At 38.8% G+C, this 24,804-nt stretch overlaps 1 protein-coding gene across 2 annotated transcripts; it reads left to right on the forward strand.

Annotated features, from left to right (window-relative positions):
* Nucleotides 1–11,172: 11,172 nt before the first annotated feature.
* Nucleotides 11,173–23,146, forward strand: LOC111324324 (sushi domain-containing protein 2). Of its 2 annotated transcripts, XM_022927860.2 has the most exons (16): nucleotides 11,209–11,589; nucleotides 12,865–13,158; nucleotides 13,621–13,755; nucleotides 14,446–14,608; nucleotides 14,862–15,113; nucleotides 15,282–15,528; nucleotides 15,930–16,111; nucleotides 16,615–16,771; nucleotides 16,937–17,172; nucleotides 18,434–18,645; nucleotides 19,064–19,280; nucleotides 19,572–19,697; nucleotides 20,138–20,407; nucleotides 20,679–20,852; nucleotides 21,147–21,323; nucleotides 21,924–23,146. In XM_022927860.2, the coding sequence occupies exons 1-16, from the start codon at nucleotides 11,386–11,388 to the stop codon at nucleotides 22,091–22,093; spliced, it is 3,216 nt and encodes a 1,071-aa protein (XP_022783595.2). In that variant the 5' UTR covers nucleotides 11,209–11,385; the 3' UTR covers nucleotides 22,094–23,146. The 2 variants fall into 2 exon arrangements, with proteins under 2 accessions (XP_088596004.1, XP_022783595.2); XM_088739878.1 differs by lacking the exon at nucleotides 21,147–21,323 and having other exon boundaries at nucleotides 11,173–11,589.
* Nucleotides 23,147–24,804: the final 1,658 nt, after the last annotated feature.

Genomic DNA, 24,804 nt, shown 5'->3' on the forward strand with positions numbered 1-24,804 from the left:
ACAACTGTAACGAAGTTTGTAGCGACAATTGGGACAAAGCAACGTTTCTAGGTGAGAAGCACGAGAGGTAAAGGTTAGAAAAAGAGAGAGAACTTTATTTTTGAAGGCAGACAGATTAGTCGAAAAAGAGGTACAGGGGTTTGGGAAGCGTAGAAGTTCTTTAAGGTCGGAGTCACGACAATTGAAGAGCGAGGCTATACTGAAAGCGAAAGTGCGTTTACCACAGTTTGAGCGGGGATAAGGAAGTTGAAGGTCAAGGTTACAAGCTCTAGTAATAGCACCAGTTATTCGTCCAGAATACAAGAAATGGAAAGATTGTTTGAGACAGCTTGGGGCTTCAGGATTATTAAGAATATTAAAGAGGAGGACAAACTTTCTAAGGTTAACTAAGAGAAAAATGGGGAGCCATTTGAGTTTGGTAAAGAGACTGACTGAGGACTGATGCCAGTCGGCGTCAAGAATAAGGCAAGCTGATTGCTTTTGAAGACGAAGTAGACGGAGAAGAAGAGTTTTAGAGCAAGTACCCCAAACAGTGGAACAGTACAACAAAGAAGAGGGGATACAAGAGTTATAGTAATTCAAAGAGCAGTTATGAGTAAGAAATGGTTTGATACGTTTCAGAAGCGAAAGTCTGCTCCTAATGAGAGAGCACATATTGCTGATGTGGCTTTCCCAGGAAAGAAAGGAATCAATTGTTATGCCAAGCAATTTAGCATGCGAGACTTGCTCAATAAGGTTACCATTAACAACAATATCAAAAAGAGGTTCAGATAAATGGGCATATTTCTGAGATGTAGTCAAGAGAAGAGCTTTAGTTTTGGTAAAATTAAGTGCCATCCTATTAAAGACAGCCCAAGCAAAAATTTGAGTAGTAACGGAGGTAAGACAGTTATTTAAGCAAGGGAAAGAAGGACCTTTCACTAGAGCAGAGGTATCATCAGCGAACATGGTAAGATCAACATCCGAAGACACATAGAGAGATAGATCACTTATGAAGAGCAAAAAGAACAAAAGACCCAAGATGCTACCTTGCGGGACACCAAGAGACATAGGACAAGACTCAGATAGGACTCCCTTGAAGGTTGTACGTTGTGAGCGATTTGACAGGTACGAGGTGAACCACTCAACAGAGGATGGAGAACAACCATAGGAGTTGAGTTTAAAAGAAGCAAAGAATGATCAACTAGATCAAAGGCCTTTTTTAGGTCAACAAGTAAGAGGCCACTCAAAAGACGGTGGTCCATATTAGTGAGGATGCGATCAATTAAGTTGGTAAGAGCCAATTCACAAGAGCGAGACTTCTTGAAACCAAACTGAGAATCAGAGAGCAGATCATGCGAAAAGAGAAATTTGTAAAGAGAAGTGTGAACATGGCGCTCAAGAATTATAGAAAGAATGGGAAGAATTGAGATCGAACGATAGTTTGAACAATCAAAGACTGAACCGTTTTTAAAAGGAGGAGAAACTTTGGCCATTTTCCAGATATCTGGAAATGTGTTCAGCGAAATGCTGAGAATGAAAATGGCAGTAAGAGAAGGAGCAATGGACGGCGCCGTCGTCTTTAAACAATAGCCACTAAGATCCATCAAGACCAACAGCCTTTCCAGTAGAGAGATGAGACAGACTGTCAAGTACAAAAGAAGACGTAACAGGTGGAAAAACAAAAGATTTGTCAATAGGTAATTTAGACCGGATAAATTCATGGAGAAAATTCCAATCAGGAGGAGAATCGAGTATCGAGTATCGACCGATGTATCGACCGATAATCCACTTAATGATACTCCGGCATGGTGTCGGTCGACATATCGACCGCGATACTGTCAGTGGTATATCGGTCAACTATCGGTTATAAATCGGTCGACTGTCGGTCAAGTATCGGTCGATACTCGATCGATTATCGGTCGATACTCGATCAATATCTAGTTAGCTTAAACGTCCAGTAGGGAACGTTAGTTAACAAATATCTGAATGCTCATTGGTACCGTTTTGTCGCCATCCAATGCATCATTCTCGGACTAGTGCCAGTCCCATTTGCTCTTTTAAGTTCTCTATATATTCGGTGGAGTAACGGTTGAGTATCGACCAACATAACAGACCACTCAATAGCGATTGTCTTTTTAACCCTTAAGAATTAATTGATGTACATTTCACCAGTTTAATTGAAGCAGGTGAAATATTGAGTTAGGTCAAAAATTTTCTGACGTTAACTCGTATTTTTGCCGGTACTTTAATGTTTCCTTTTCATAGAAAATAAAACGTTTTCAACAACAACAATAACAGCAAGCGTTACGCAAAAGCTAAAGAGTTCCTTGATGGTCAGAATAAGTCTACATGGGTTATAATGAGAAGATATTACAGAGGCGAATCCAGGCGAGGGGTTGACAGCGTTGCAACCCCCTCTTTGAACAGTATTTTCTTGTTATTTGTTTAACTCTTCATAAAAATAATATATGATGTTCTATACGTAGTTGGCTCACTTCCACCAATCGACTGATTGTCAAGTTACGTTGTAGAGTGTAAAATCCGGATAATTTTCCGGGGGGGCCTTGGCCCCGTATCCGACAACCCCCTTTAAAGATCTCCTGAATCCTCCCCTGTATTGTATGAAACTGTGATTTAAACCATACATATTGTTTATAAGAACCCCTTCCCCGCTTACAACCCCTCCCCGGTTATAGACCCACCTGCTTGTAAGCAGAAAAATTCATTCGATTACAACGCCCCTCCCCGGATGTAAGCCCCTCTCTAGTTTTCCTTGTTTCCTAAATAATAAGCACTCTCGAAGAACACGGTACTACTCAGTTCAAACAGAAAGAATTTAAAGGAATTAGTTATTATGCATGATTGCTGCATCAGTTTTAAAGAAAACACTGCTATCGATGCAGGTCCTTTGTAAAATATAAATTGTAAAAGGCTAGTAAAAAGTTGTATTGAAAGAATTATTCAAAAAATTGCAAGTTACACGAAAATTAGGTTATATTACATTATAATAAAGTTCAGATATAACGCGTGCTGTCATTGGTTGAAAGGGCGTGCTCTATCAGAGTAAGAACATGGAGTTGAAGCTGTCACACCGTCTGCCAATTTGTAACATGGCGGACCAAATACCGAATTTTTTTCTTGGGTTTTTATTCGACCCAGAAGTCCTCTACGACCTAGAAGACGAAAGAGAAAACGAGCTGTTAGCGCCGATCGATTTAGAGGATACTGTCAATGACAATGCAACCTACCCTTTAACTGAAAGTGAGGTTTCCAACAAAGTTAATTACGAAAACAATGAGCGCGGCGGCAATTTAAACAGGCAAAGATTTGAAAACATGTCAAGTGCCGCAAGACGAGATAATTGTAAGAGCAGAAACAAATAAAAGCAAACAATCCACCAAATGGGCTATCCGAGTTTTTGAAGGTGAGTTTTTTCGTTGCAAAAATATAATAAATACCATATGAAAACCTCGAATAGAGTGGACGTACATTTGCTAAACCTTCTTGCCAAAACAAAAACAAAACAATCAAGGAAAGTGGACGATTTAAAAAATGGCTAGCACACACACGTTTCTAACCAACAACTATAACTTTCTCTAGAAAATGAACACCAAAATGCAAATAAAAATCTTTTTTTTTTCCGTTGCCGTTTTTTAATAGCTTGGTGTAAAGAAAGAAAAGTTGCCAAGAATCTCCACGAAATGAGCAACAAAGAGTCTGACCTATCCAAAAGTTAAATCCTGCCTGCGAAGCACCTTTTCAGTACCCAAAGCGAGCCGTGAAGCTTAAGTTAAAGTTTGGTACGACAACTAACCTCTGGGGGTCAACATTATTGAAGGAATAATGAAAGAAATTTCTAAACTAGCGTCTCTTTCGAGAATCTACACTAACCAGTGTCAGAGCCACTGCAATCACGCTGTGGTCCAACGCGAAAGTTCCATCGCGGCACATAATGGCTATCTCTCGTCATCGCAGTGAAGCTAGCCTGAGGTATTACAACACTCGTCCATCCAGTGAACATCTAAGGGCTTGTTCAGATATCCTCTCTGGTGCATAGAATGGAAGACCATCGCAGCCAAGTTCCTCTGATGTAACCACCAGTTCAGTAAATCCTCACGCTGCTGTAAATTCGACTGTTGTTTATACACAGAACAACAGAGCGCAGCAGTTTGTTAAGTTCCAACCACAAGCTTTAAGCAGTTGTTTTCAAATTGTCACGTTGATAACGTCCAGGTTTTCATGGGCCAAAATTCGGCCGGATTTCATTAATCATGTTACTACAGATACTGGTTTTTGTACGCAAAAAATACACTTTTATGCATTCGAATTATTAAGCAAGATTTGCGATTCTTCGTGATGGCTTTTGATGGTTTGACGTTTTGGCAGCTTTGGTCTTGTTCATCCAATCAAGTTAGGTTGCCCACTCTAACAAGGATTCTGATTGGCTTAATGTAAGCGTGCTCTGTCAGAGTATAGAGCATGCTGACGACACTGTTGTTCGCTTTGAAAATAAAGTTTGTTTGGAAATTGCAAGTAATGTGTGAGGAATTTAACAGATCCTTTATTATAAAACAAATAGAAAATCCTTGACTGTGCTCTGTTCTGTAGTAAAAGGAATTCTAAAAAATAAATGAACCTTTGTAAAAAATAAAAAATAGCACGCTTAGAGCATTCTAAGTTAACTTTTTCTAAAATAAGGTCATTACTGTTCCTAGTTTTAATTATGTTAAGGAAGTTCGCGCCCATTGTTTCCGCGCATCCTCACTGAGCACGTAATTCATGTCACAACTTCTCACCACACCATACATCAAGCGCGCGCGCTAAGAAAGAAATACTACGGAGCATAGGGCTTGTTACCGCTTGCATTAACGTCACCTACAGGTCACTCTCTTAAATGGTCGGTAACTTCATATTTTCTTATCTTATCTTGATGTTTTCCAGTATAAAAAAAAAACCCAAAGTAAAAACAAAACAAAAACCGTAGAAATCTGTACGTGAGAAGTTACAAATATTTCCCCTTTTCTACTCTCGTGCGACCTACGTTTTCTCCGATTGTGGACGGGCAAGGCTATTATGTATTCTTTTTCCAGGAGTATTTTACCTCGAAGGAACGACATCAGCTGCAAAAGTTTAGTTAATAGACTTAGTTCTGTTGAACTGAGAACGTTAACCTGATCTAAATTCCACTACTGTAGTTTTTTAATTGCTGATAGTTGTAAGCTAACATCGTCTCAAAATAACGAAAGCTTCTAACAACGCATGGGCTTCAATGCGTCTTTTCTCGGAAACGAGCAAGATGACACTCCTTGTTTTTCCTTCTCGCCAAAAGTTGAATTGATCTTTACCTTACTGCATGACAAGTTTTAAAACAATCCGAACGTGGGAACATTTTGGGCGAACGTCCTTAATTAAAACTAGAAAATAAAAACACATTTTGAGCAACACTGCCGTAGCTCAATTCGAAACTTTTTTTTATTATATACGCCCCTCCCCCTCCCATTTATAAGCCCATCAAAAACCCTTTACAAAGCTTATAAGCGGCAGTTTACGATAGTGCGTGACAAGCGCGGGACAGTTGTCTGAAATGGTGAAAAAATGGGCTAGTTTCTGATAGGGTTCAAACCTTAATTTTTTTACGCATATTAAATACCTGCCGATATCGACACTTTATCGGTGCACTAAAAGCACTAAAAGCAAGGAGGCAAGGTATCGTTAAAGTGTACGTGCGGAAAGATAAACAACAGGCAAAAGAGTGTTAATTTTTCCGCTTTTCATCGCGCGAAAATTGGCATGGCTTCACGTAAGAGTATTGCGCTCAAATAAAGGGCATGCATCTTGCTCCCGTCAGCGGTTTCAAAATCCCATGTAATTTATAGGGGAGAAACACATCCACGGCCAAATATTTTTAAAAGAATGTAAGACGGCGGGTATTTTTGAAAAAGAAAAAAATTTTCCAACAGATGTTCAATCGGAACAAAAGTTGGGTCATACTGCAGATTTTGAGTTAAAAGCTGTTGAAACCGTTGGGACTGTCAGGGCCCAGTCCCCTTAAACACTCAGCAGTTTAGTTTGGCTATTTATTAACCTCTGTATTGTCGCAAATGTCGCATATCCGTGAGGTTTTGGCCGTAGAATATCGTATTTGAAGTGTACCAAAGAGTTTAAAAGTCGGGCGCTTCTTAGGTCCGTAACCCCTCAAGACTGTAGCAAGCCACCACCACTAATTTAATGTCATTCTGTTTCTAAGGACTAATTACAGGTCTCAACCTTAGTGGTGTCCACGAAAGGTATGAGGGTGTCCTGGACTTCTTGGCAAAGAAGAAGTGCTCCCTTGCCAAGGCAATGAGGGAATATGGTGTGCCTAGGAACACTTTAAGAGACTACATAGGAATATCTGAGTTAAAGATAATTGACCTCGACAAGTACAAAACAGTTGTACAGCAGGAATCGGGAAAAAGTGGCAAAGCGTCGGTTAAATGCATTGAAAAGAGTTGTCGGTAATTAGCATTGAAAGAGTATCGGGCTCAAGCTACTGAAGATAAAAGGAGAAGGCAAACTACTGCCTTTCTACCACGAAGAGGATTTTTACAATACAAATGACTAGTTGAGATGAGCTTAAAACCGGTAGTTTCTTGCGTTCTTTACCACCTATCAGTTTAGATCAAATAAGCTGTAACATTTACTTTTGGTTTCGTTAATGTTAGACTGGCTGAGTTGGATGTTTACGTCAAACGAAAAAAGGCTGCTTAGCTGCTTCGCGTACATATGTCCACTATTGTGATAATTTGCGTTACGATGTTAGTTTAAAAAGAACTTTTGCTGACATTTTTTCCCAATATTTTCCGTAAATAGTTAACACGAGGCAAATGTTAAAAGTTGAAAAGAAAATAATATGATAGCACACGACTGATGCATCACAACAAAAAATCCCAGTCACGTTTTCCATCATCGTGAAACCTAATCCTCTCAAAATTGTCACGTGGTCATGCCTGTTGTTTGTCTCTTACCCTAGACGTCAGCTTAACATTAACCTATGTTTAGACGGGAAATACGTAAATCTTTCCTTGGAAAAAATTTTTTTTCCTTATCTTTTCTTAGATCCTATTTACTAACAAATTAACTGTCCCATCCAGTGGCATAATCGGTTTCTGGCAAATTTCAAATATTGTTTACATTGGAAAACAACTTCTTAGCATGACCTAGCACCGTTAATTTCTGTTCATATGTAGCCCAACTGAAAAGTGTCATTATTCAGTTGTCCATCTGATCAAGTTGATTTGTAACAAGTTCAAGGAAATGAGCCGCTCATTTCCTTGGAGTCGTTACAAACCAACGTGATCAGATGGACAATAAGTAAAAAACTTCTTTTTTCGTATATCTAAATTTCCAGCTAAAAAAGTAATAGGATTTATGGCCCAGTTCTAAATTTCAAATTAAAGGACCAGGCACCTTTCAACTTTCGAATATTTTATAGAAAAGGCGCAATACAAATAATAAATGTTATTGTTATTGTTATTGTAACTTTCAAGAAACAGGATGTTCAGTTTTCAAAGAGCAGTTCTAGGTTATGAAGTAATTCACCAGATCACTGATTCACTTGCCCGAATCAGTTGCAATTGTCATACATTATTGTCTAGTAAAAATGAATTTATCCTTTCTATTTCTTTTATTGCGTTGAGAGGGTGCCATGGGTCAAAACAACAGCAAAACGTACAACAAAATCAGCATAATCTTATTGTTTAATTATGCCTTTCCTAACCATGATGACCATCAGATTGCTACGAAAAATTATAAGCAATAAGTATGCACTAAGATTGATAGTACATTAACTCATTGTTTGTGTGTTAATTAAGTTTGCTGAAGAGTAAAAAATAAAACAAAGTCAGATTTTGTTTTTTCTTTTTCATTTTGTTAATTGTCCATTGTTAATTAAGTTTGCTAAAGAGTCAAAAATAAACGAAAATGAGGGATTGTTTTTTATATTTTATTTTGTTAATTTTCCACACAAAAAAAAAAATTAAAAGCGGGATCCATCCACAATAGCGTAAATCAATTGCTGTGGGCTATTGGGGTTTCTCGCGTTTTCCTTCCCCATAAACAACCGATACTCGGTGAGGTATCTCTGATGTGCACTACTATATCGGCATGTTGGCAGATTTAGAGATATACTGTCAACCTTGTATGGTGTTGGCGTGTACTCGCCGAATAGTATGAACCTATACATATCCACCGAAACATCTGCCTGCCAATCGAAATATCGGTCGATGGTGTTGGTGTGTATTCGCTGAATTGTATGAACCTATACATATCCACCGAAACATCTGTCTGCTGACCGAAATATCGGTCGATATATTGTTTGATGTATCGGCCGATGTATCGACCGATACTAGATACTATCTACCGATATATCGACCGATACTAGATACTATCTACCGATATATCGACCGATACTAGATACTATCTACCGATATATCGACCGATACTAGATACTATCTACCGATATATTGACCGATACTAGATACTATCTACCGATATATCGACCGATACTAGATACTATCTACCGATATATCGACCGATACTAGATACTATCTACCGATATATCGACCGATACTAGATACTATCTACCGATATATCGACCGATACAAGATACTATCTACCGATATATCGACCGATACTAGAAACTATCTACCGATATATTGACCGATACTAGATACTATCTACCGATATATCGACCGATACTAGATACTATCTACCGATATATCGACCGATACTAGATACTATCTACCGATATATTGACCGATACTAGATACTATCTACCGATATATCGACCGATACTAGATACTATCTACCGATATATTGACCGATACTAGATACTATCTACCGATACTATCGACCGACATATCGACCCATACCAGATACTGTCGACCGATACTAAATACTATCGACCGTAGTATCGACCAAACTATCGATAGATATATCGACCGATACTAGAGCATTTACCTATCGGTCGCGTGTCGGTAGAGTATCGACTGATGTAAAGTATCGGTGAAGCATTGGTGAAATATCGGTGAAGTATCGGTGAAGTGTCGGTCAAGTATCGGTGAAGTGTTGGTCAAGTATCGGTGAAGTGTCGGTCAAGCATCGGTCAGGGATCGGTGAACCGCCAAGTATATCGACCGATAGGAGTACCGGTCGATACATCGGTCGATACTCAACCGATATATCGACCTGTACTCGATCGAGTATCGATCCATCGAGTATCGACCGATACTCGGCCGAGCAGCGACCGATGTATCGACCGATATATCGGTCGATATATCGACCGATACATCGGTGGAGGCCCCCATTATGGCGCGTTTTTAGTGTCAAAATTCAAATCCTCGTGTCAGACTTGCTATTTTCCTATTCAAACTTCTTGTTTGACAATTCAGATACGCTGTTTGTTTACTGAAACATCCACTGTTTCAATTCAAAGAAATATTTCTTCGATTCAATCATGCTGTGTTTCTATTCAAACGTGCAATCCTTCGTTTGAAAAATGTTTTTCTACAACCCAAACATTCAGTCGTCTAATTCAAACATGCTATTGAGCATTTTAAATTTTCAATCTCGCAATTCAAAATAGTCAGTTCCGCAAGTAAAAATGCTATCTTTCTATTCCAATATGAAATTCTTTACCGCAAACCTTCTACTCCAGTCGTCAATTCAAATACACTATTCGCCCGTTCAAACAGGCTTTTTGTCGACAGAAACACGCAATCCTTCATTTTGAAACAATCGTTCTGCAATTCAAACACTCTACTCTTCAAATTTAAACCGGCAATTCTTCCATTCCAACGCTTAATCTCTTAGGTTAGATCTACTGTTCGACTATGGAGACATCCAGTTGTTTAATTTCGTAACCCTATTCATCACTTCAAATATTCGAACTCCTTTTCCAAACATTCAATTATTCAATGCGAACATGATACTCGTCATTTCCAACACGTAATCCTTCAATTCAAACATTCAAACCTTCAACGCAAACACGCTGTCCTTCGTCGTCACCCGGAAACTAGCCCGGCCACGCCTGCGTATTGGGAAGAAAGGCGAGGAAAAAGAATACGACCCTTATAGCAGGAGAGGTGGAACGGTGGAACGGTAGATTGGCGGAAAATGATCCCAACTCCTAAAACATGGAGCAGCAGAAAATGGCCCCAAATCCTAAAACATGGAACGGATGTCAGGGCATGTTGCGCGAATTTTGTACATAGACACTCAAGCGCTTGGCTCAATCCCCACGATGATAACGCGCGTGACTAAAATTAAGTGTTATCAATTTTTTTTTCTTTTGCTGAGTGGTATGACTAATAATGAACTATTATAAATGAAAGATAGCTGCGTTTTCGCGTTGTAAACCTGTTTAGTTATCTTTTCTTATGCTAAATTTGCCTTGAGTAGTCGCGGAATAAAACGGTCACACAGCATGTGCAAACTAACTTGACATACCACATTACAATAAACGATTGTAACATACGTTTGCTGGTGACGTCTGCGTTGATTTAATGAAACAAAAATATCTCAAACGCCTGTAGATGTGAAAACATTACAGGTACGTTTTCAGGCGTCTCAAAATATAACAACGTTCAGCCCCAGCTCCCAACTTTGACTAGCGTGAGAGCCGTCGAGAAATTCTTCAAATTCTTCTTGACGGCTTTCTTTTGCTAAATTTCTTTTGTCTTTTCACGCCATGTGAAATTCCCACGGGCGTGACTCCCTGCAAACCTCTCTTCACCTAGTGTTACTCAAGGCCCAAAACTTATTCGTGGGTGAAGAAACGCTCGTATTGAGGGGCTCGTAACGAGGGCTTGCTATTCAACTCCGAACAGTGTGTGGAATTTGCGCCCGAAAAATTGTAATGAGTTAAAATCATCAGTTTGGTAATCAAAGAGATTTATTTCTTCTTTGATCTGCTGGGATCCTGAGCAGATCGTATTTAATGAGAAGGGTCAACTAATGCTTCAGGAGCATATCGAGGGGATTCCCCCGCATACAACAAAGCACGAAATACCAATAAATTTTCTAAAAAACATTATCATGGTCGAATAATAATTCAGGAAGCTAGTTAACATGGCTTGACAGAACCGTGGTCGACCATTTGGCGCCTTAATTCGAAGACAATTTACGAACGGTTGGATTACCTTAAAAACCCATGCGGTTATCTAACGAATTCCTATTTGTTTTAAAACAACTGGAAGCGATTGAGTAGGAGGGCTTTGAGCCTCAATACTTTCTTTGTAGTAATTAACAACCAATCAGCACCTTTTCTGGCCAAAGAAGATCACGTCTAAATATAAATCGTGTCGTCAAACTGACTTATTCATAACACTTAGATTACAGCATCTTTTAGTCTCCGCAGCAGATATGTGGAGGATGAAGTTTGGACTAATTTTGCTGTTTGTTTTCGGTCATTTTTTCATCATTGACGCCCTTGTGCTTCCGAATTTTTATCCCTTTGGTCAGGATGAGAGCGATCAGCTGGTTCCTACAAATGACGATGGGAGCTCTGGAACGATACCGATATCGATTCCATTTCCTTTCTTCGACTGGAATCACAATTCTTTATTTGTAAGTATAACATTTTTGTCACTGATCACGCCAACTGATGGATAAGCTCACGGAAAAACTCATGTTGAGCCTGTGCGGCAATCCGAAGGCGAACTGGAATGACTTCCCTTTTGTGGCTTCTGCCATCTGCATGAATACGTTTCAATCAGTTAAAAGCCTCAAGTTAACTTTGTAGTTTCATCTCGATCAATTGGAAAAACAAGGAAAACCTTGAAGCAGAAAAAGAAAAACAGGAACAGACAAGAACAAGCAAACAGATATCGTTTCAAAGAAAAAGAAATTTGAATTCAGTTTCCGGTTCTAACCGTTCGTAGTTCGGTGCCATCTATTTATTCATAATAAATCTTTTATGCCAGACATGGTGAACAAAAAAATGAATCAATAGAGGCAAGAGAGGTCAAGCCATCATATTGTCCGCAGCAGCCCTGTATGCGGGAATTTAATTTTCACTTTCGATTGACGAATTGTCACTTTCTAAATTAACTCACAGGAAGTGGAGGGGTTACGGCTTCTGGTGAATATTTGATTATATAGGAGGTAAACCGACCGTGAACTGCTTGGTCTTATTTTGCATATGTTTTGATATTCATAAACAAGAGTACGATACATGTATAACTGTAAGGTTTCCCATATCTTAGCACAGGCAATCCCTTGTGTCAGTGGGGTGACATCAAAGGATGGAAAATAGCAATGAAGTGAATCCCTGTACACCGGAATAAAAAATCCATTAAGAATGAGATCTATTTTGAGCCTACTCTAATCTTATCTTATTTATTTTAGGACTTTGTACTCGAATGCTTTTAATCAACTTCTATCCAAAGGTGAACATTTGGGTCACTAAAACAACTCGAAGTTTTAGCTTTAACCCGTTTTTGCACTTGAAAACGCGGCCTGTTCAACATTATAAATTTTTCTTCAAGTTCTTTAGGGTTTACGTCGGAGTATAAACCTGCGAAGCTTTTTGGTTTTTTGTCACTGCAATTTTATCACAAGCTCCATTGTTTTAACTTGTCTGTTTTCTTAGTTCTTCGTCGCGCGTGGAAGTAAAACGGTTCTTACCTCTACTATGAGTATATGCAATGCAAATATGAAGGCTTTAAACGGATTTCGAAAGTCACATAATTGTTATGTGTTCTCCTCTGTCGAACGCAACTATGATATCAGGGAATATGTAGTTCCTTCAGTTTTCCGTCTTCCATTTTATCGATTATTTAAGTTAGAGGAAGGTTAACTGTTTAATTTTTAGCACCGCTGACCGAAAATTGGTGACCCTAGGTCAACACCAATGGCGTAATTTCTTTTCTGGTCCAAGTTTCACAATACACACCGGTCCCATTTCCTCTGGGAGATGATCGTCGACTTGTGGCACCATTTTGGGCTGATGTTGATACAAGAAATGGAGGAGAAGTATTCTACCGAGAGACCACAGATCCTAATCAGCTTCAACAAGCTACTAATGACATCAGAAGCGCCTATGTGGATCACAGAAAATTTCGGGCTTCGTGGTTATTAATTGCAACGTGGTACGAGGTGGCTTTCTATGGTGCAGACGGGGATAACAGAAATAAAGTAAGGAAAACATAAATAAAAGAAAATGCCTTAGACTTCTCTTGCTTTAAATAATGAACACAAGATAAATTATCTTTTTGATCAGTATGGCCCAAATTGCCCTAGTTCAAAGGGTAGATATCCCTATTTCCTGAAGAAAATGCCATCCAGAACAGTGATTTATCTTTCGAATAAAATTATCCGAAGAATGTTCAAGGTATTTATATTTCCAGTCCTAGATCCTCCCATTCTTCTGGTCCTCCTCAACGCATGAAAATAAGCCCGCTGACCCACAACGAAAAGCAGTTGCAAAAGGCAATGACGTCAAGTGTGCGGAAATTCGTAACTGTGATCCTTCCCCTATCTCTGTCAAAAATCCCAGATGCAAACTATGTTTGAGTGTCAACGTTTTGCTGGGTACAGTTCTACGGTGCTGCGTAGCGCTTCGAGTATTTTGATTATAGTTTGTTACCTACTTTTCAGAGAAACACTTTCCAGGCTGTTCTAATAACTAATGGTAAACATTCCTTTGTAATTTTGAACTACAACAAAATCACTTGGACCACGGGTAAAGCCAGTGGCGGAAACGAAACTGGGCGTGGAGGAAGACCAGCGCAGGTATATGGAACTAGTACATAACCGAAATATTACTCTAGAATTAGTAGAACTAGAATTCCTTTTCCCGCAAAGGGAAAAGGTTTCAGACTTAAATGTATACTGCAAACCCTCTATATTTCTTTTTAACCATAGAGCAATCTGATTCAACAGCGAGGAGAAGACTGGTTAGGGCTTTTCATCCGTAGACCTTTAATACGAATAATCTCGCTTTTACCAGTTTTACACAGAGGGCAGTATTTCGTTCTCGAGATAATTTTGGCAATTTGTTGACGAAAGTAAAAGAGGGACATAAAATAAGTAGTCGGGGCGTAAGGAAGGAAAGAAAGACTTTTGTTATAGTTTTGAAACTAATTCTATGCCTGTCTATCAAAATTAGCTTCAAAGAGTTTCTTTTTTTTTTTTTTTGTACTATCTGTTCCTATCTATTTTTAAACTAGAAAGGCAAAGAGCAACAACAGAAAGCTCACAATTTTTTTCCATAATTAGAAACACCTCCACTGAGATCACTGGAAGCGAAATCCAGAATTGGCCATAAAGTTATTTTCTTGCTCAAGAGGGAGTGTCCATCCCTATCGTAAATAGCGACGGTTTTTTTTTTTTTTTTTTTTGTATAAAGTTTTGTAATATGTATTTTAGTATAATTTTCCGTAAGCTTTAAAGTTGGCCACTTTATTTCTATCCTTTTATCAGGCAGGCTTTAATGCTGGTGATGGCATAAGGCATTTTAACATACCGGGGTCTTCCACAGCCCAAGTTATCCATATTGGTTCCAAGTCTAATGTGAAAAAGCCTGGACGATGGATATTCCGTATTGACAGTGCTAAGATCGAGGCAGGTGGCTGCAACACGCGAGGTAACAGAAACCCCGCTGATGCGATCTATTACTGGGTGACCTGAGTCAGGTTTCCCTAGTTCTTAATCTACCTTAAGCTATCCTCACCCATTACTTCAAAACTAAGAAATCGCCATGTCGTCCTTGAGGGGGGCGAAGAATTACTCCTCATGGGTTCAGAATTAAATCAAGTACACCATATTATGAGCATTTCTATGTAAGTATTTCTAGTGATACTATTCATGGTAGGTGGCTTAAATCGAATTTCTCATAGGATCTCTTGTCGTGTCACCTCTCTCTGTAATGATGCTGGGAGGTGATAAAATCTTCATCGCTGGACCTTGCTATGAACCATCGGATCTGATCGTTTGTGAATTCCCAGGAGGAAAACTGGTCAATGGAAGCTACATAAACAGCATACAGGCATCTTGCACCGTGCCTATGCTAGATGTAACTGGCAGGTTGCAGATCACAATGTCTGTTAATGGTGGAAAAAGTTTCGATTTTAAAGGGATATTAACATCAGGTTAGGTTGAATTTCATTACTTTCTGTGACATTACAATTACACGTATTTTACTTCTTCGGTAAAGTACAAACTTGAGAAAATGCGACCAATCAGTTTCAAACAACCTCTGAAAAACGTTCGATTACGAATCAAACTATTACTATTTGTAAAGTTTATTTTTCCCGCAGTGAACATCAATAGGCTCACACCTCGCGTTGTTCGCCTGATTCCGGAGACATGGGTTGAAAACTCTCCTGTTAAGATCTCATGGGATCCAGGTCTCCTCGGAGATGACACCCTCACCGTGGCTATACTTCTGGCTCGTTTCTCCATGAAGGATGATGATGTTTACTTTCATAGCACGTTCTCGTTAAAAGCAAAACAGAAAAATATCGGAGAAAGTCAATTCACTGTGCCAAAAGGCGAGGGACAGGGGTAAGCAGAAAAGAAGCGTGCGAGTGGCGGTTAGATCAAATAATAATGATAATGATGAAAATAATAAATGATAATGTTTAATCATAATAACAATATTTTATATCATATACTCAACATCATCCAAACGAAAAAAAAAAACTCCACAGACTGCACCAAGATTCCTAACCTTGATAGGATAACATTTGTTGCGTTTGAATTGTTTGTTTTTATATTTTTGTCAGAATTATATTTTTTTAACCAGCAGAGCAGATAGAAGGGTTGACCTCGAAAAGGCATGAGCCCCAGTGAGCGCTGCACTTGAGCACAGTTGAAATAGTAGACCCCATACACAGGCGGTATTGACTTCAACGTAAGGCTTATGAATGATTTTATCGTAACGTTTCGTTCTCACAAATCCTCAGAGTCGCAGTTGGGGATGGTCACTTTGTTACACTAGTGCAAGTGAAAAAGATTTCCGGCAATTCTAACAATTCTCCATCCGAGTGGATCTGGAGCGATCTGTTTTACTGGTTAAACTACGGGCTGGCCGAGCAAAGATGCATGTTCTGGTATAAAAAACAGCCGAATCCAAAAATATTTACAGGTAAAAGAGGGGGGAGGGGGGAGAGAATCGACAGAATCGGTGCCCTAGATAATAAACGAGCGATATTGGGTGACCCAGATATTTTATAGGAGAATAGACGTGATTGCACACTTAACCCTAAGCACAAAGAGCAACTTATAGACATGGAACACTACTCTTATTTACCATTGTTCCCAATCGATAGAATGGTCAATATCCAAAGGAGTCGTCACACAGCAATTGATTTTACCTTTTAATCTCACGTTGGAATGAACTACGAAGTCTCAAACAATCTTTTTCTTCCTTCGTCTCATACGTGTCAAAAGTGCGCCCGCGAAACAACAAAGCGGTAAATTCGTCAAAATCACCGGGGCAACGAGTTAATCATTAAATGGCTAAATAGTTACAATTTTTTGATTATTAACAACCATCAACACAAGAAAGGCGATGATAAACGTTCAAGTTCCTTTGTAACAGATAAACATCCTTTTTTCTTTTTTTTGGGTTATTCTGTGCCATGGCAGATGATGCTTCCCTACTGCCTTGCCCTCAAACGTTTCTTCAAGCAATGGCGGACCGCGGTCGATTCACGACGGACGAATATTGCAATCCAAGAACAGAGAATCATTGCGTTGTTTATCATTTTGGTGCCAATCACTGCTTCAGGACAAACATCGCAAGGTAAGTGGACATTCGTATCATCAAACCCTTTAGAAAAAGAATTAAATTGTAATTGATGAGAATTAGTAATTAATCAATCATTAATATCGTGTAATACAAAAACATCATTCAAGCTATGCATTTGCTTCGCCACCTTAGTTTGTTTTCAATAAATTCACTTTCCAGCGCTCAAGGTGCTGGACAGCAGTGTTGTTACACTGAACCTGGAAACTTGATGGCTGGTCAGCCTAATGGAGGATCCATGGATCGGTTTCATATCGAGGCTGGAGTGCCAGGCTTGTCACATTTCTTTCAAGACCTTGTTCCTTATGTGGATTGCTGCCTGCTCTCTGACAATTGTGAACGTTACTTTGATAAAAGGCCTTCAGATGACGGTTCTCGCTACGAACCACCAAGACCAGGTAAATAAAATAAAGGTAAAAGTTTCAAATAAATGTACTCTTGGGTATTTAGTGCTCGTCAAGGGAGACACAATAAATATAAAGTGGCTCTTCAAGTTCTTGAATCTACAAGATTCATTCAGAGTGATTAGATCGACGCTTGGTTTTTACATCTTAATTCAATCGGCAGGGCGGATATAGTTTCGACAATTATTCGATAACTCGTCTCTTTATAATAATAATAATAATAATAATGATAATAATAATAATAATAATAATAATAATAATAATAATATTTAAACAGGAAGCTCTCTCACCCGTAGGTGATCTACAGAGAGGTCCTTATCCAAAATAACATTAAATTGTTAAAAGTAAGTACACAAATTACAGATATTAAAAAGTACAAGAGTAAGCCATAGATTAAAAGATTTAAAAAAATTATTTCTAAACTGACATATACTGCCAGAGTTCTTTAAGTCTATTCGCCTATCTACATGTCTCTATTAATGTAGCAGATGCAGCTTTCTGCTTCATAATCTTTAGTTCAAATCTTTATGACGTACCTCTGGGAGATGAAAGATAATCAGAGAAAGATCTTTATCATATAAACCTCGGTGTTATACAAGGATTTCCAACCCTGAGAAAAGCCGTAACAACACATGTGAAAAAAAAATGCGATAGTTATTCACGTGTGATTGATATCGCCAATCAACTGCTGACACGTCACTCGCCTTTCGCGCCACTCATCTTGTCATAATAAAATGTAGGGCAATCTCAACCCAAGGTTTTCTCGGATTATGGCTGCTAAAACATCAAAAATTTCTTTTCACCATTGTTTGTTTTATAGTGATTCAACTCATTTTTCATATCGAGCCTTACCGCCACCGCACTTTTCGACTTTTTTTCGGGAATCGTGGATCCTTTTTTTTTATTAAACTATAATAGACTTCTTTTTTCAGTGAAGGGCCAGTTTGTCTAAATTATAAACAATACATGATTGCTTGTAGATATGGAGTTTCCCTTATCGTGTCCAACTTGATATGTCACTGGTGAACTATCAAGTTAAACACTCAAAGAGATTCCACACCTAGGCGCGTACAAGTGTTATTCTCTATTTCTTTGGAGATTTTTAAATGTTTTATGCTTCAACACAACAGCTTCATAAAATCTTCAGAACATGGGAAATAGATTAACTATATAGTGATTCACTTTTATAGATGGTCGTATGTTTATATGTTTGTTTGTTTTGTTTGTTTACTTTTTATTGCTATTTCTTACAAAGCTACTGGGAACGGAGATCCCCACATGATTACGCTCGACGGTGTTACATACTCTTTCAATGGTTATGGCGAGTATCATGTCCTCCAGATAGCTCCTACTGACTTCGAGCTTCAGGGACGAATGCAACCTTTAATCAAAGACGATGGTAACCGCACTCGTGCTACAGTCTTTAAAGCGTTTGCGATGAAGGAAAATGCCTCGGATGTTGTACAGGTAGTTCATGCTGTCGGAGTTTAGACGCTTACAGTGAAACTTCAAGTAATAAGAAAATATACATCTCGTTGTTGGACAGGTTGCTGCGATGGGATCATTTACCTACAGGCGAGGTTTACAGGCCAATCTGTTACTGAAGAATTTCAAATTTGCATAGCTGTGGACATTTAATAGTGGTTTTTTTTCTTTTCACTTGAGACAAATATTTAATAAGTTTAGTTTGATTGACTAAAATAGCACATGTTGATAGAATGGAAAAAGTAATGAGATGAAACATCAAATAGCTAAGCATACAACGTGCTAGATAAGGGTCGTGTGCTGGTAAAGTAAAAATAGGCTGATTTCAACGATTTTTCAGAAGGCAGCGTACCTTATGATTGCCTTGAGGATTCATTATTACTCATTATTGCTTTTGTAGGTCCACATCAATGGCCGCCAAGAGATGGAAATTTTGGTTAATAGGGATTTGGTGGAGTTCGATGAACAGTTTATGTTGGACTTTCATGGTGTCACAATAATAAAGTACAACAACACATCTAAATATTCCACCATATTTCACTCTGGAATATCCGTCACAATCGAGAGAGTGGAGGATCTTTTACAGTTTATGCTTCTGGTACCACCACTGTTTAAGGGTATTTTTACACCGTTTTTTTTGGTTTGATTATTACCGATTTCTCATTAGGGACCGTTCTGTTAAGTTGTTCGAAGACTGCGTGGTTCTGTTGAGACATTTATTGCAAAGGGATGATATTGTCACGGAAAAATGTCTAAGAAAGGCGTTTTGGGGGAAATTGGTTTACCTTAATTTCAGTATTAATGTATACAATATTTACATGTATTGTTAGGAAAACTGAGCTGCTTTCTGACCATTACTTTTTTATCAAGCATCCATTGTCTGTAACCTTTTCTTTTTCCCTATTTAGGAAATACAAGTGGTCTTCTAGGATTCTGGGACGGTGATCAACAGAACGACTATTTGTTACCTAATGGAACCACCTTAAGCTATAACTCTTCCCAGTCAAGAATTCATCATGAGTTTGGACAGCTGTGTAAGTTTATGCAGTATACGGAATCATTCCCATTTCTATTTTACGAATGATTCATAGGAGAGCAGACGTCACCATAAACAAAATTATGCTTCTTGATTATATAAAAAAAAAAGAACAATAGTATTTCACGTTTTCACTTGTCTGTTCAGCAATAGGTCACAGACGACGTACGCCTCAATATGCAGTAAGCACAGCAATTGTCTAGGTGACACCATCAGCTGCATCTCGTGGTCGAGGAACGTCAGAGGAATCACTCATACCGTAATATCGTCCGACCTGTACAGTTAATAAAATGAAGAAGCATCTATCTACTTATTTTTATTCATTTTTATAACATAGTCTGTTCGAAAAGAGCATGTGCTGGCATCTAGTGGAATGTGACATGGCCCTTAGTGGTTCGCTGAGGACGTTCAAGACATTACATATTGTTTTTGTCCTAGGGATGACAACCCCAAATGAATCTCTTTTCTATTACGAAGTGGGAAAGAACCATTCGTCTTATATCAATATGGAATTCGTGCCGTTATTTTTGGATCAAGGTGACTTGATGTTTGAGAACGCAACATTGGGCCAGCAGGCTCGGGAAGTGTGTGGTGATAACATGCAATGTCTTTTTGATATTCACACCACTGGAAGAGTCAGCATTGGGGTGGCGACCAAACAGGCTGTGGAATTATTTGCTGCAGTTATCGATGAAACTGAGACACCAGGTGAGTGGCTGGTGTGAACAATGAACTCGTATGGGGATGAAGCAGTGTAATTTATATATGACACTTTCTTAAGAGGGGAGGGGGGGGGGAAACAACAACCTTACCATTCCTTTCTTCACTCTGCCAAATGCCATGCTTTTTTGAAGCCTTAGGCCTCGTCATCATTCCCAGTTGCTCACCCATTTGGTTGATTTGATGGATTTTTTTCGTTATTTGAAAGATTTCGGTTTAGCCAATTTTGATAACATATATACTCATTGTTTCTGTGCAGGTTGCATTCCATTAGAGAACACAATCAGAAATGGCACCTTACAAAGAAATGAAACTAATAATGGCGAAATCATCTACCGATTCCATTGTAACTCTGGTTTCTTCCTGAACGGCTCGTCTGTCATATCTTGTGTGCGGGCACAATGGAATGGTTCAACTCCGAGCTGTCTACCTGGTAAGAGATGTACAGTCATGACCAATGATAGTAAATGCTACATCAAACAAAGAGAGTGAACAACACGGCACATTGTCTAAACCTCAAACAATTGAATTCTAACATTCGGAATGTTCTTACTTAATATCATTTTTATCGATATCTGCCTTTGCTCTTTCAAAAATTTATTGCCTCCTTTTCATGCAATTGTATGCTTGAGCATAGAATATTGCATATGCAGTTATGCTTCAATTCACGGTCTTACATCTTGTATGAGCTACGATAGTTTACAAATGTTTGAAAATGTGGCTGCAGATTGTACCTCGATAACAGACTCATTTGGAGACGGTACCGTGCGGAAAAATTACATGCAAGACGGGGAAGTAGTCTACCAATTTGATTGTAACCCAGGCTTCTCATTAAAAGGCTCGTCTGTTCTATCTTGTTTACACGGGGAGTTGAATGGCTCTAAGCCGAGATGCTACGAGACAGGTCAGGATTTCTCATTTTTCACGTTTTTCCTCTCTTATTTTAAATTTCCGTCCTATCCATCTACGACAGTAGTTCGTTACGAACATAGGTTACCTTTTATAATATATGTTTGTTCTCCCTATTTCTAAAATTTCCTTTCTATCTATTTTCGAAAGATATTCTCTTACATTTTGGTAACTTACTCGACCCTGGAATATAAAAAATTGCTTGGTCTTTGTAAAAAACGGCATTCAGTACCTTCAGCGCACTCAAGCTCACATTGATTGGCTCAAGTAGTATTCGTGGTGTTATCAACGGCCAGTGAAATGGGATTTGGCTGCGATGGCCTTGAAATAGTTTTGCATCTCCATCGTTCTGTATCTCAATTGTTCTGTTTCTCAATATCATCCCTGAAATTTAACTATTGTGCATATTTGCGACTAATGATTTAGACTTGTGTTTTTTTTTTTTTTTTTAAAGCAAGTAATCCTTTTTTTCAGTTGAGAGACATATGATAACGCGGGAATTTTGTCATTTTGTGGTTAGCATCGTTTGACATATAAGTTCAAGTTAGCTTACTCTTAAGCTTTCCTGTAATGAAACTGCTGTTTTCCTCTGCAGATAATGGTACACCATGGTATGTCATCGTTGTTCCTATCGTTGGAGCGGTTATTTTCACAGCGATCATTGCGATCATTTACTTCACCAAAGCGAAGCATAACCAAAGGAATGCTGATCCAGGAGAGAATTGTATGAAAGGTGTCACCTTCAGTAATCCAGCATATGCGTGAAGCACTAAGAAACCTCAGAAAAACCATCTGTTTTCTTGGCTTTGTGATTTGGCAAAATGTTTTAATTCAGTTTTATTAACATCTCTGTTGAGTATTCCGTTCGTGAATGAGACAAGATATCGCGGTAAACGTACCTGGTTTACAACTAGAAAAATGACTCTCTCTTGGTTTAAAAGCAAGAGAATTTTGGCAACGGGTTCTATACTGTAGATTTCGACTTGTTTGTGCCTCGCAGTTTCAAAGTCTTGCGGTACGATATGAGCGACATTTCAACAGTGAACTACGCTTTGACTGTAAGATTTTCTGCTGCAGCAGAAAACCATTAACGTAATATGGTTATTGGTAGAGTTCAACACATTCTGCTCATGTAATTTATTACATTCCTCTGTATTCTTATCAATACTACTGCCCCAGGTAACTTAATAATAATAATAATAATACATAGCTTACATAGCGCAAAGCTTCTCAAAGATCCAGCGGCGCTTTACATGATAGTGATAGAAAAATATAATCAATTAAGAATTAAAGTGAATTAAAAAACTAGTGAAAAATCGGTAAAAACAAAAGCTATAACTTCCTAAATAAATGGGTTTTAAGTTTAGACTTAAATGTTAATAAAAGGTCCACTTGCCTAATATCATCCGGCAGGGCGTTCCACAAAGTAGGAGCTCTATGAGAGAACGTTCTGTATCCGAATGTTTTAAGATTGCATTTAGGTACCATTAACTGAGTTTTTTCTTAGAAGATCATAGGTTTCTATTAGGAATGTACGGTCTTAACGGTTCACTAAGATACAGAGGACTCAGATCATTTAATACTTTAAAAACGAGTAGAAGTATCTTAAAGTCAATACGGACGGACACAGGCAGCCAATGTAGGCTTCTAAGTACAAGCGTAACGTGATCATATCTGATGTTGGCTGTAAGCAGGCGGGCAGCTGAATTTTGTACATTTTGTAGTCTATTAATTTGTGACTGCTGTAGGCCAGATAGGAGAACGTCACAATAGTCCAATTTCGACGAAATAAAGGTATGAATAAGTATTTCACACTGACGGTGCGAAAGGAACTTTTTAATTTTAGCTATGTTACGAAGGTGGAAAAAGGCAGTTTTACAGATTTTATTTATTTGTTCATCCATAGAAAGCGTACTGTCAAGCCAAACACCAATATTCTTGGCAGATTTACTAGCTTTAATAATGTCAGCTCCGATCTTGATCGAATCTAGTAGAGGTTGAGGACGATGGCGAGCAGTCAGGACAAGGAGCTCTTTCTTATCTCCGTTGAGCTTAAGTTTGTTCGCAACCATCAATAGTTGGACATCTTGAATCCATTCTTCAATTAGTGATTTGGACTGTAAAGTATCTGAAGGGTTGAATGTCGTGTATATCTGCGTGTCATCAGCATAGAAATGATACCTCATACCGTGACGTTTGATGACATCTGCAATCGGGGCCGTCTACATAAAGTACAAAATCGGTCCTAACACAGAGCCCTGTGGAACACCACAGGAAAGCTTGTGCTTAGATGAACAATCATTCTCCACTCTGACATATTGGAACCGATTTGAGAGATAAGAGCGCACCCGTAGCGACACTTAAGTCGTGTGAGTAATATTTGATGGTCGACGGTGTCAAAAGCCGCTGAAAGATTTAGATTTTAGATTTATTTAGCTTCGCCAACCGGCAGGGACACCGCAACAGCTTGCGCCAAATACTGCGGGCCCAATAAACCCACCCATCCCACCCCAGGGGAGGACATCCATCACACAGTAATCTCGTGTGTGGGAAATTGACGTCTCCTACCCCAACCCTGCAGGAGACGGACCTCCATTTATTCGTCCATATCCGAGACGACTAGAATATCTAACCATTTCATGATGTTATAGAAAGGCAGCAAATTCTTCTCAATTATTTTAAGACCCTGAGTGTTGGTCCGGCCGGGGCTCGAACCCTCGACCTTCCACACAACAGTCCAGCGCTCTATCCATTGAGCCAACCGGGAACAAGAACAAGAATGACACAAGCATTCTCATCAATCGCCCTAAGCAGATCATCATTAATTCGTGTAATAGCTGTTTCAGTACTGTGTCCCTTCTTGTATGCTGATTGAAAAGATTCAAGCAAGTTATTATCGTCCAGAAGGTCAGTGAGGTGCAAAGCTACTACTTTCTCAGTTGCCTTGGACACAAAGCGCAGATTTGAAATAGGTCTGTAGTTCTGATAAATTTCATGATCCAAAGAGTCTTTTTTGATAAAAGGATCTAAAACCGCCATCTTAAAAAGGGCAGGTACTAAGCCGTCCTTAAAAGAGAGATTGATCCTACTAACAAAGACAGGCAAGAGGACAGAAAAACAATCCGTCATCAGAGATCTAGGGATGGGGTCCAAGGAGCACGACTTTTTCGCCATAAACTTTATAAGTGAGCTTAGTTCAGTGGATGATATTGGAGAAAATTTACAAAGTTCAGGTCCATGAAATCTTTGATCAGCATTCATGGGTCAGCGGTAGTAGTTGGAAAACTAGCACGAATACGCTAGACCTTACTGTCGAAATAATCCGCAAACATGTTCGCAAGATTTCTGGGACAGTCATGAGTTGGTAATTTTTTAGCTGTCAGCTGGTATTTAGCATTTTTCCAAAGCAAGAGAACAATACACGTTGGTTGTTGGAGTTTTCATTAATTACGTAATTTAGATCCCAAAATCAAATG

The sequence above is a fragment of the Stylophora pistillata genome, chromosome 1 (genome assembly GCF_964205215.1).
Source record: "Stylophora pistillata chromosome 1, jaStyPist1.2, whole genome shotgun sequence".
Taxonomy (NCBI): domain Eukaryota; kingdom Metazoa; phylum Cnidaria; class Anthozoa; order Scleractinia; family Pocilloporidae; genus Stylophora; species Stylophora pistillata.